The 12,848-nt window shown below is 39.6% G+C and overlaps 1 protein-coding gene across 1 annotated transcript; it reads left to right on the top strand.

Moving 5' to 3' along the window:
* The first annotated feature begins 4,317 nt into the window (after window positions 1-4,317).
* LOC116514134 (WD repeat-containing protein 11-like) lies at window positions 4,318-12,532 on the top strand. The gene is made up of 6 exons (XM_032225597.1): window positions 4,318-4,393; window positions 6,931-7,048; window positions 7,584-7,779; window positions 9,907-10,010; window positions 12,123-12,293; window positions 12,495-12,532. The coding sequence occupies exons 3-6, from the start codon at window positions 7,670-7,672 to the stop codon at window positions 12,530-12,532; spliced, it is 423 nt and encodes a 140-aa protein (XP_032081488.1). The 5' UTR covers window positions 4,318-4,393; window positions 6,931-7,048; window positions 7,584-7,669.
* Window positions 12,533-12,848: the final 316 nt, after the last annotated feature.

Below are 12,848 nucleotides of genomic sequence, written 5' to 3'. Positions count from 1 at the left end.
GAAAAGTATTTGGTGCTGTTTGGATGGGGATTGTGAATTTTATTGCATGCTTACAATGCATGCTTACAATGACTATGAAACAGATTAACTGATGCATACCCAGTGACATACGTGTTGCAATTACTAAGGCAAGATGCTAGTGTTGGTTAACATTTTTGTTTGTGGCCCTGAAAAAGACCGTTTAGGTAACCAAACATGGCTACTAATATGAAATTGGACAGCCCTTATTGCTTATCACTAGGTGGCATCGCTTCGGCATAGACTGTATAAACCTTTTGCACGAGATCTTTGGTGACAATGTGGTTCCAGGCTGCAATAATGGATTCAATCAACTCCTGCTTGGTCTTTGGATGTTTCTTGCTTATTTCGTAACCAATCTTGGCCCACAAGTTCTCAATTGGGTTCAAAATCTGGGCTCTGAGCTGGCCAATCCAGGAGTCGAACACCATGCTTCTTCACCCACTGCTGGATGACTTAGCTTGATGACAAGGAGCATTGTCATCCTGGAAGTAAAAGTCCTTCCCTACAAGTTGTTGAGCTGAAGGAAGCATGGTCTTTTCCAGGACTTCAACATGCTGCTGTGGAATTCATGATTCCCTGCACGATTTGTATCCCAACCAATACCAGAAGCAGCAATAGAGCCTCAGATCATCCCATACAATGGATGCTTCACAGATAGATTCAGGTAGTATGGCCTAAATTCTTTAGCTGTAAATCTTCTAACATACTGATTCCCAGTCAAATAGAAATTGCTCTTATCACTGAAGATGACCTGGGCCCACTGTTCGTTGGTCTCCTTGGCATACTCCTTGGCCCCGTGCATGTCAAAGAGAGCGGTGAGCGTCTGTGAGCAAAGGGTTATTTCGAGTCCTGCAGCCTTTGAGCCCCCTGGCAAGCAGTCTGCGACGCCACTGTGCTTGTGCACACTTTTACATCACATGTTTCACCCCAAATTCTTATAATCTGAGGAGAGGTGAGCTTCCTGTTAGCCATCGAAATGCATTGCAGAGCCTGTTTTGTCGACTTTCTTGGTCTTCCAGAGCGGAGCCTGTCATCAACTAAACCAGTTATTTGGTATTTTTCAACTACTCTGCTCACTGTGGTGTGATGGCATTTCACCTCTCTTGGCTATTTCTGTATAGGAGTAACCCTCTTCATGAAGCACAATGATGCGATGTGCTCTTCAGTACTGGTGAAAGCAAAGGCCTTCATCCTTGCCCGCAGCCAGAGCTAAATTACATTGCTCAATGCTTTTCATGCCTATTTATAGTCAGAGAGTATGACAACATTGATTGGCTCATAGATTTAGCCTCTCTGCATTTTGATGGTCAGCCAAAGCTCACTGCTGATTGGCTACTTTTGATCTTGACATCTTGAAAATTCAACTGTGTTTGTTTTAGCACATAAACTCACTCAAAACCTTAAAAAGACTTTGGTTATATTTTGATAAAAACTATGCATCTCAATTCGACTACAGAAATTTTCATCAAAGTGCTAATTTTGCATGGTTTCTATGAGTGAAAAGTTGATTAAACCTGTAAATACAGCTTAAAACTGAAAGGGTGCAGGGCTTTTTCGCACACTGTATATACATAAAAACCATATAAACTTAACTATTGAGGCTATTTGGCCTATACCAATGAAACCAAAATAATCCTCTGGGGGGGTTTTTTGTGCCAAGAACACTCCTTTCAGCTGTCTGCCATCTATTTGAGCATTGCATGAAATCATTTGTATTTAACTCTATTAGTATACTGTGTTTCCCCGAAATAAGGCAGATCTTATTTTCTTTGCCCCACGAATATAGCCTTGGCTTACTATAGGGGGAGGGCTTATTGTTTTGGGGTTGCCGGGCAGCTGCTCCCTTGCAAACTGGCTCCCGAAGAGACGAGCACAGCCTCGGCGAAGCAGCCATGAGGAGAAGCTATGCTCGGAAGTTATGCCCTGCAGGGAAAGCTTGGGCCAGGGCATGGTGAGGCTGGGAGGCATGCTTGTTGGGGGAGGAACAGGCGCTCACGCAACCCACTTCTCCAGCCGGCAGAGCTCCATGCACTAACCTAGGGGTATCCCGAATGTGCCAAAGCCGCGGGAGCTTGGGGGGCGGGCAAAGTGCCACGTGGCTTGGCGCCTTAGTGATACCCCGTAGGTCAGTGAATGGCCGCTCTGCCCGGCTGAAGACAGGGTTTGCTGGGGCGGCTGCTATTGAGCGTGGTCACCTCATGGCTGCTTCGCCCCTGAGGCGTGCCGCTCTTCAGGAGCCAGTTCACAAGGGAGCAGCCGCTCGGCAACTTCCCCCTTTGGCCAGGCAGAGCACCACTCCCCAACCTAGCGGTATCCCGAAGGTGGCAAGCAACATGAGCGCCTTCCCCGCCTGGCTCCCGCAGCTTGGCACCTTTGGGATACCGCTAGAGTCAGTGAGCGGTGCTCTGCGTGCCCGGAGGGGGGGTTGTCCAAGGGGCTTATTTTCGGGGGTGGGCTTATATTTTTGTGTTAATTCAGGACAGGTCGTATTTTGGGGAACACATGGTAGTAACCATGAAATTATATGATTTCACTATTTTGTGTATTTACTACTATTATTTTTTTCTTCACGCAGTGCTTACAAGTGAGGGAATAGGTTTATTTCAGACTTCTCCCTTCTAAAGCGCCTATCAGTTCAGGGGAAAAAAGTGTATATTTCCAGCCCTCATTCTAGTCCTGTTCATAATAAGTTGGTATCTGCTACAGGAGCTAAAAAGGCTCTGACAAAGTAAAATTCTCATCACTAATGAAAAACCGAGGTATTATGGACTATTATTCCTCCTAATGTTCTCAAGAATTATTCTAGTCAAACTGACTTATTTATCATGCCCTTAGAGTCATAACTTGATTGCTGCATTTTCCCCCTAGCAAACATTGATTTATTTATTCTGTCTCATTCCAAATAGATTTCTTCAAATACTTAAAAAATGTGACAGTTTATATTGATAATGTGTTCTTAGCAAGCAAACATTAATGCCTAAGTAGGATAAATACTTATAGGTATATTGCTTCATTTTCAATAGCTTTTATGTAACTTCAATTTACTTTCTTATGTCTAGTTAAATTCTAGGAATTTGATGTACAGAATGGTAAAAAATGAAACTAGGACTATCAGTTCATTCTTTGTAGCTTAATAATGGTACAGACATTTTTTTGTGGTATTTTAAAATTTAAACTAGTATTTCTCTTAGTCTGCATCTTCCAGTTGATTTACCAAATCAATTTTGGATTGGCTAAGGTGGAGAAAAATTATGTACTGCGGGAAAGCATTGGGAAATAAGGAAGTTATCTCCTTCCAATTTCTAATTCACTAAAGCAAGGCAATCAGTCAAAATAGGGATTACTTGGATAAAATCTGCAAGTATATATTGGCCCTTATTACTGTCATATTAATTTATATGTGTATTCTACCTGGATTCAATAAAACGAATATCCATAGCCAGCAGTCAAACATCAAACAATATATTCATTATGGCCTAGGTCAGAACTCATGAACAAAGTGGAAATTAAATTCCTTTCATCAGTCCAAAATGAAAGTTTACAATGCTGCATACAGTGTTTGCTGTTTGAATTATCAATTAGCAAAAGGGTAAGATTAAAAAACAGTTATGGTAACTGTTTACAGGGCAATATATATATATATATCCAATTATATATTTATTTTTATGATTTTATTTATTAATTTTTGATGCCACTCATCTTCCCTACAAACCGACTCTTGGACAGCTTACAATTTATCAAAATGGGTGAAAAATAATTAAAAGATTAAAACAAACTACTGCTGAAACCATGTCAAAAGAGCCAAGAGCCTCAAGAGGATGGAGATGAATGAGATCTTCTATCTTGTCACCCACCTCTAGTAGTGAGCACCGTCTTTAGAACTCCAGGCTAACTGCCAAAGCCAGGTTTTGATGGCCTTCCAGAAGGCCAAAAGGGAAGAGACAATTCTCACCTCTGGTGAAAGAATGTTCCATGGAGATGGGGCCGCAACAGAAAAGTCTCTTTTCAGGTTCCATAGCAGGCCTCTTCTGCTGGCACGAGTGGGGCGGGCTTTTCTCATGCGGGGAAAAAGACTGATCAGCTACTTGAAATGCATATGTAATTTGGTTATGGATTTAATTTTAATTATTTGATTATTAATTGCTTGATAAAACATATCCCACTCTCAATTAAAAGCCTTTAATAAGTGTATTTGTGGTCTGTTTAGTGCTGAATCAGTAACATTGAATGACTGCCTTCAGCTATCCTACCTACCTTCCAAGCGAAATTACATGTTATTACTGTACCCCAAGAAATCTTGGTTCTGGATCTTGAAGTCAATCAGACAGTAGGTGTAATAGCAATTGAAAGAACAGGAGTGCCTTTTCTACAGGTAATAATACCACTTACTGTAAGCATACCTTAGACAAAAGTTTTAAATTTCACTTTCTTTCTTTCAACACGTGAAAATTCTAAATTAAAAAAAAAAAATCTGGCTTCATTACCTGGTTTTGGTTTGATATATTAAGTGCAATCTAGCTTCTTTTCAGAAAGCTTCTTCCAGAAACATATCTATACCATGCTGCTTGCTTTGTATTTTCTATGGAAAGCATATACCTTTGAGTCCGCAACTGTCTGGAATCAATTTGCCTGCAGCTTTTCTGGTAAAATTTTCAAAAGTGGTTTGCCATTGCTGCCTTCTTAGGACTGAGAGATAATGGCTGGCTCTAAGTCAAAACTGCTGGTTTTGTGCCTAAGGCATGGCTATAACTTTGTCTTGTTGTATTCGGGTCGTTTCCCGTGTAAGATTGAGATTGTCTTGGCAACGTTTTGGTGAGGTCTCACTCGCCATCTTCAAGATGGTGTTTTCTTTTGGATACACAAAAAACCCACCAGCCTGAAGATGGCGAGTGAGACCTCGCCGAAACGTTGCCAAAAAAGACCCGAATACCACAAGACCAGCATACCTACACCCGTGAAAATCTACTATATCTATGTATATGTATATGTATGTATGTATGTATGTATGTATGTAGTATATGTATGTATATGTGTATGTATGTATATGTATGTATATGTGTATGTATGTATATATATATATGTGTGTGTGTGTGTATACATACATGCATACATACATACACACCACATAATACATACACACACACATACATACATATACATACATATGTATATAAAATATAAAAAATAGGTGACCAGTCAGCCGATTTAATTTTAAAATCCCAAAGCAAATTTAATTATGTTTTCTTCTTTGGCTGTGTTGTGTTTCCAAAATGAAAAAGTTGGATATATTTTCACAGAGTTGAATTGAGTGAATCTACCAGTACTGTATAATATAGAATTTTCCTACACTAATATTTTTACTGTTTAATGTATGTATAATTTGATAGTGTATCACTGTTAGCATTTTAAGTTGCAACTGGTTGTTTATAACAACTGTTCAAAGTTATGACCGCCTTAGAAAGAGTGCTTGACAACTTGTTGACAACTTGTAAAGCACTTCTGGCCTTCATAAAATCCCACATCCTCTCTGTGGTCACATGGTCACAATCTTGGATGCTTGGTGATCTATTTGCACTTAGGTTCAGTTGCAAAGCTGTCTGCAATGATTTCATTGCCATTTGCAATGATGGTTTCCTCAGAAAATCAGTGTTGCAACTTGCTGCAGAGCTGATCTGAGCTTATCCTGCAGCTCTTTGAGTATGAAAGGCCTGCCTGCAAAGAAGGAATAGCAGCTGGGTGGGAATTTCAGCTTCATGTGGAGTTGAGGTTGCCCTATCACCCTTTGAAATCTAGAACATGAGTTCCCTTTCTCCAACCCTCCTCTTCCACAGATGGAGTGGAATTCCCCAGAGAGCTGCAAAAGAGGAGCCCAGATCCTGAAAATCTGACTTCCATTTCTGCAGCACTCCAAAGCGGAAGGCAACTCCTCCAAAGGGCTGCAGAAATGGAGGTCAGATCTGAACTTCATTCTGTAGCCTTTGAAGGAACTGTCTGTCTGCAGGAGGGAGGCAATTCAATTCCCTTTGGTATGGAGAAGGAAACTGTTCCAGTGGGCTGCAGAAACAGAGCTGGGAACTTCAAAACTGGAGATCCACCTCTCTACTCTGCTGGAGGACTTCATCTCCTTTCCAGGCATGCAAGACAACTGCTCCAGCGGACTGGAGAAACAGATCCAGATCCTTTTCTGCAGCCTGCTGGAGCAATTCCCTTCTCCATTCCAAATTGAATTCAATATCTGCAGGCATCCCTTTCACTGTGCCTGCTTAATGACCCAGGAGATCTCTTACCAAATGTAATCAGGAGAAATGGGATTGTGGTTGTTGAACAAAGCAGTCACATAGGCACCTTGCTTAATGATCACTGCACTCAGTGTCTGAGATTCCAGTTCCAATTGTGGTCATAAATAAAGGACTACCTGTAGTAATATATCATTCACATTAAAAGGATTTTCTGCCAACTCCTGACATATGTATTGTGTTTCTATTATTAAGGGAAATAGCCTGATAAAATAGTATCACTGGATGCCCTTTCATTTTAGCATTGATGATAAACAATATAAAATTCAAATACAACGTTCTATTTTTAAATATATTTATAATTCACTGTTCATTCTTTATTTTCTCTTTTACAAATAACCTATAAAAGTATTGCTTAAGGAATATATAAGGATATTTGAAACTACTAGAAAAGTAGGCTGGCTATTCCTTAAAATGCAAAGTTAAGTTAAACTTCAGACTTTAAAGTGAAACTGGTGAGCTATAGGTGAGTTTTAGGATAACTTGGACCATTCGGTTTCAAGATCCAATGTAGAAACACTTTAAACAACTATGGCAATTCCTATTCATTAATTTGCATTAAATTTATATTAAAAGTGTTACTTTCAGACACTTTTTCTATATCTTTGTCTAGGTAATTCCTTGTGGCCAGCGTGATGGATTGTTCTGCCTACATGAAAATGGCTGTATAACTCTGAGAGTTCGCAGATCTACCACTAATTTAAGTGCTGTACCAAATAAAGACTCAGCAGGTAAGTCAGCATTCATATGCTTGCATCAGAAACTAGGAGTTTATGTTTTAACTGAGAGTTAGTTTCACTGTTATTCAGATTACATGATTGTTTAGATTGCAGCTGAAATTAAAAATTAAAAATTAGTATAATTTTGGTGTGATAATATTTCATTATTTAATACAGATAACACGCTGATAATCCAATATAAAGATTTGTATGAATACAGATATAGAAATACATGAATTTGGACAGTAATCAAAAGGCACAGCCTATATATGCTGTGATAATGTACATTGTACATTCCTATATTTAAGCCTCTAGAAACCGTTTACTAAGTCTTTTATTATGTTCAGTTATTCTACATAATGTGGTGTATGGCAAATTAACTTACTCTGCTAAAAAAATATCCAACCTCTGACATCAATATTACAAAATAGTTTGAGTTCATGTCATATTAATGTTATAGTGAAAAGCAAAAGAGGAACATGAATGCATTTAATTCTAAGGACTAATAGTTACAAATACCTGGTATCTTACATTTCAACATTTACAGATCCTGATCCCATTCAGGAACTCATCTATGACTTACGAAGTCAGTGTGATGCCATTAGGGTTACCAAGACTGTTCGCCCATTTAGTATGGTGAGCTGCCCAGTGAATGAAAATTCTGTAGCTCTTATAGTCAGTGATGGAAGAGTAATGATATGGGAGCTGAAATCCACCATTTCAAGCCAAGGTGTACGTACCAGGTAACTTGGTGTCATTTTTTTTTAATTACAGTATATATGTATATAGGGAATGCTTGAGAATAATTATTACACTGTATTTCTGGCATAAGAAGAACTGATGGGAGGTGGACCAAGGCTGTGATAGAATGGATCCCACTTGATAAAAAGTGTCCATGAAGGCCTATTATTGTAATGCGCTGTACATGGGGCTGCCCTTGAAGAGTGTTCGAAGACTCCAGATGGTCCAGAACGCAGCTGCGCGAGCGATTGTGGGTGCACCCAGGTACACCCACGTTACACCTATCCTCCGTGAGCTGCACTGGTTACCCATTAGTCTCCGGATCCGCTTCAAGGCGCTGGTCGTTACCTATAAAGCCCTTCATGGCATCGGACCTGGGTACCTGAGAGACCGCCTCCTGCCTATCACCTCCCATAGACCGATTCGATCACATAGGTTAGGTCTCCTCCGGATTCCATCTGCCAGCCAATGTTGGCTAGCGACTCCCCGGGGGAGAGCCTTCTCTGTTGCAGCTCCAGCCCTCTGGAACGATCTCCCCGTGGAGATCCGAACCCTTACTACCCTCCCGGCCTTCCGCAAAGCTGTTAAGTCCTGGCTGCTCCAGCAGGCCGGGGTCCTTCGATATATCCAGCCCCCCGGAGATTGTGATTGTTGTATATTTTAATGTTGTTTGTGTATTATTCCCCCCCCCTCCCTTGTTTTATTGTAAGCCGCCCGGAGTCCTTCGGGAGTGGGCGGCATACAAATCAATAAAACTATAACTAACTATAACTATAACTAACTATAACTTGGAGAAGATGGATCGATGACATCAGCAAATATTGTGGGCCCAATTGGCAAAAGAAAGCTCAGGACTGTATGGGTTAGAAACATGCAAAAGAGGCCTTCATATTTCAGTGGATAGACAATGGCTGAAATGATGATGATGATGATGATGATGATGTTTTTTGGCATAGCTGGTTTGTGGTACATCTTTCTAGAAGCAGAAAGTATGAAATTTAACACAAACACAATCTTCAAAAAAATGAACATAGTTTGCACTTAACCACATGAAGATAATGCATGATAAAACTTGCATGTGATTTATATGGACTGCAGCTATACCAAGGTTAATAGTTCCATTGCCACCTGATGCTACATGAATCCCAGTACTTTATTCTTTAAGGAACCCTACATGCTATGGGTAAAGATGGCCATTATTCTAAAAGTTTGCCCTCCCATTTTCCCAAATCAAAGCTTCTCAAATCTATTTGTCTTTGTGCTTCAACATCAGGAAAATTCTTAATACTTGAAGCAGAAATTTTTCCTAGTTTGGGGTTCAGGTTGTGTCAAATGACAGGCACTCGGAGCCAAAGTAATATAAGAAACATTAAACAAATCGTATAAATAAAGCCATTGGCAGTGCTTTGGACTTGGTTTGCTGCATGCTGAGAATGTGGTCATTCAGAGTCAACAGCAACTTGATAGCATGTAATCAGCCAATCATTCACTGTTGAGTTTGTAATCCCCAAAATATGAATACTTCTCAAATCTAATAAGATATATTAAGCAAAATGTTAATGTTTCCAAAAATTCTGTAAAATACAGAATTGTAGGCAGAACTTTTAGAGTAATATTATAAGCTTATTTTAGATAACTAGTCATGAAAAGAACGTGATTTAGAAAGGAATTAGTGTGTTTTATGTATCGGCAAATTTATGGAGTAAATATATTAAAAATTATCAATTTTCACTGGATTTTGTTTATCTCCTCAATATATTTCACTGTTGATAGGTAATTAACACTTGCTAAAAGGCTTACTGTATTCCTAGCACATGTTGGAGTAGATAACACCTGAAATATTGTACATGAATTTTGGAAAGTATTATTCTTTAACAGTTCTTGAAAATGTATTACTTTACCCAAGCCATGAATAATACTTTTATTAGAATTTTTTTTTAAAAAAAAATACTTGCAGGCAACTGTTAGAGAGAGATTAACTCTATTCTCTAAAATTTTGTAACCAGTGAAAATCAAGGTTACTTCACTCTGTTTACCAGTCCTTGTATACAATTTCATTTGGCTTCTATTTGTTAGTTATGCTAGAAGATAATTTAGGGCATGCTGAAGTTTTCTTGTTTATATTTTAGCCATTCCAATGTATCACCCTTGTATTCACCTATCTCATTCTGTGGAACTCCTGTCGGGACCTTGCAGAATAAGCTTCCAGATCTGTCACTAGATAATATGATAAGTAAGTAAGTATATAAGTAGAAGTGTTTATCAACTTCTAGAGAAAACCAAATATAGAACAATGAATAAATAACTGATACGTATGCATACCTTTTAACTTTTCTCACGAATTAAACAATATTGAAAATATTTTTTTAAAGTGAAAAATGCACAACTTTTTTTTTCTTAAAAGACAGTAGCTATCCTTCTACAGTAAGTTTCATGATGTAATTGTGAAATATGATTGCATACCATGTTTCCCCGAAAATACGACAGGGTCTTATATTTTTTTGACCCATGAAATATGGCCTTGGGCTTATTAAAGGGGAGGGGTTTTTGTATTTGGGTTACTGGACTGCTGCTCCCTTCCAAGCGGGCTCCCGAAGAGCCGGGCACAGCTTCAGGGTTGAATGGCTGTGTTGCCCTGTCGCAGCAGCAACACAGCAGCCATGAGGTGACCACAGTCGCGAGCAGCTGGCCGGCAACCTCCCTTTCCAGCCAGGCACAGTGCCGCTGACCGATCTAGCGGTACCGGGAAGGCACCAAGCAATGCGAGCGCCTGTAAACCGCCCTCCGCCTCCCGCTTCGGAATGCCCCTAGGTGAGTGAATGGGACTCTGCATGGCTGGAGAGGGGGGTTGCGCAAGCAGCTTTTCCGCTCTCTGATCGCACGACTTGCAGGCTCACGATGCCCTTGGCTAACTCTACAGTACCTGCAGAGCCAGGGCATCTCCGCTGCTGGTGCTGCCTGCCGCTTGGTTATTTTTTATTTTTTGGCTTTCAAAGCATGGAGGACAGATGCCGCTCTGGAAGTATGCTCTATGGTAGCGTACAACCATAGAGCATACTCCAGAGTGGTATACTACCTCTGTGCTTTGGAAGCCGCAACAGAGGACGGATGCCACTCTGGGAGTATGCTCTATGGTTGTACGCTCTGCAGCCAACCCCCTCTTCAGCTGGGCACAGCGCAGCTGACCAACCTAGCGGTACCCCAAAAGCACCAAGCAATGCAAGCGCCTTTGCCCTCCACCTCGTTCCCGCGGCTTGGCTCCTTTGGGATACCGCTAGGTCGGCGAGCGGTGCTCTGCCTGGCCGGAGAGGGGAATTGTCCAGGGGAAACAAGGTAGTTTACTATGTAATGCATGAACTAAGTCTATTTATTACTTTTCTTAATTGCTAATATCTCTTTTAATTTATTTTATTGGTTTATTTTAGTCTGTAAAGTATTATATGCTTTGGTGAATGGCAGGGTATACTCTTCTCTATATACAGGGTATACGTTTCTGTATACTGTATATTTAAAAAACTTGATACCTTGTCCTTCCCAGATGGAATATTTTCAATTATTATTAATCATAAAAGACTCTTCTTGCACCTTTCATTGCAAAATCCTTTGTGGATTTGCCCAGGAGGGCAAATGCAAGAAGTGTTACATCTGGATGATAGAAATGCCCATACATAAATATTCAGAATTTTCGGACAAACACAATATGTATGTATGTATGTATGTATGTATGTATGTATGTATGTATGTATGTATATGTATCAGTGGTGGGTTTCAAAAATTCTTCGAACCTACTCTGTGGGTGTGGCCTCCTTTGTGGGAGTGGCTTGCCGCCCATGTGACCGAATATGAAGATGCCGACGACACTTGTCAGAACCACCTTAAATTACACACAGCACTGGCATGCATAAGAATATGATGTAAACTTGTTTTTTAAAAGGCATCTGTGGTTTGCGTTAAAACAACTTCAACACATGCAATGTTCTGATTGTACCACAAACGCAGTAGTCATCCTTACCTTTCACAGAGGCACTGAGTTTTATAAATATGAGCATGATAGTGTAGAATAATCATATCCAAGGACCAGTGGTGGGTTTCAAAAAATTTTGGAACCTCTTCTGTAGGTGTGGCCTGCATTCCGGGTCCACTGGTGGAACCTCTTCTAACCGGTTCGGTAGATTTGACGAATCGGTTCTACCAAATAGGTGCGAACTGGTAGGAACCCACCTCTGATATGTATGTATGCACACATGTATGCACATGCACACACCCTCACATTAATTGTACACATGCACATACACAGACAGTTGCATAATGCCAGAAATAACTTATTTGTTTTTCCACGATAAAGGTGCACTGTCTACTGAAGATCAAGCAAAAAGTTATTGTTTGCAAGAAGTACATTTGAAGTTCATTTTAACAGGCCTCCTTTCGGGACTTCCTTTGCCTCCATTTGCTATTCGCATGTGTCCACCTCTTACCACCAAAAATATTAAGCAATATCAGCCCCTGCTTGCTGTGGGTAAGTATTGTTTAAGAAGTAAAATAAATTATTGTTCTGTTTGATTATGAATAATAGCTTTGTGTAATAAACTCAGTGCAGTTTCAGAATATTTCTGTAGAAAAATAGCATGTCACTAAACTGCTGTAATCCTAATTTTTTCAGGTAAATGCTGCTTTGAAAATTTCATGACAATATAATCTTACTTCCTCTTGATTGTAGGTTTTCCTGCCTCGTATTTTAGAAATTGCAACTGCTAACATATTTTTCAGACTATAAACCACTAAAAATGTAATGTTTTAAAATGAATCCGAGCAATTTATCTCTTTAATTTTTGCTATAAAACACTGCCTCCGAAAGATGTGCTTATGTTTGGCTATATTTTCCCTAAAAATATTATTTGTCACCCAGTAAGAATTCTATAGGTCACATATAAAAATCTTACTATAGAATTGTTGTCTTAGATAAAATTTTATAATCAACAAATACTAAAGTAGCCTATTAAAATTCAAATGCCTAAGAAGAATTCTATAGACACTAAAATCCAGGATAACAGTTTATAAAGTAACATAATTT

Source organism: Thamnophis elegans, chromosome 10 (genome assembly GCF_009769535.1).
Source record: "Thamnophis elegans isolate rThaEle1 chromosome 10, rThaEle1.pri, whole genome shotgun sequence".
Lineage (NCBI taxonomy): Eukaryota > Metazoa > Chordata > Lepidosauria > Squamata > Colubridae > Thamnophis > Thamnophis elegans.
The sequence above is the reverse complement of the archived record's forward strand: the minus strand, read 5'-3'. Positions and strand labels throughout refer to the sequence as shown.

Bases quoted from the DNA above. Each gene is read 5' to 3' on its own strand.
- LOC116514134 (XM_032225597.1), top strand. From the start codon at position 7,670: ATGGTGAGCTGCCCAGTGAATGAAAATTCTGTAGCTCTTATAGTCAGT. The intron at 7,780-9,906 runs GTAACTTGGTGT...TTTATATTTTAG, and splicing joins AGCCAAGGTGTACGTACCAG to CCATTCCAATGTATCACCCT. The intron at 12,294-12,494 runs GTAAGTATTGTT...TCTTGATTGTAG, and splicing joins TCAGCCCCTGCTTGCTGTGG to GTTTTCCTGCCTCGTATTTT.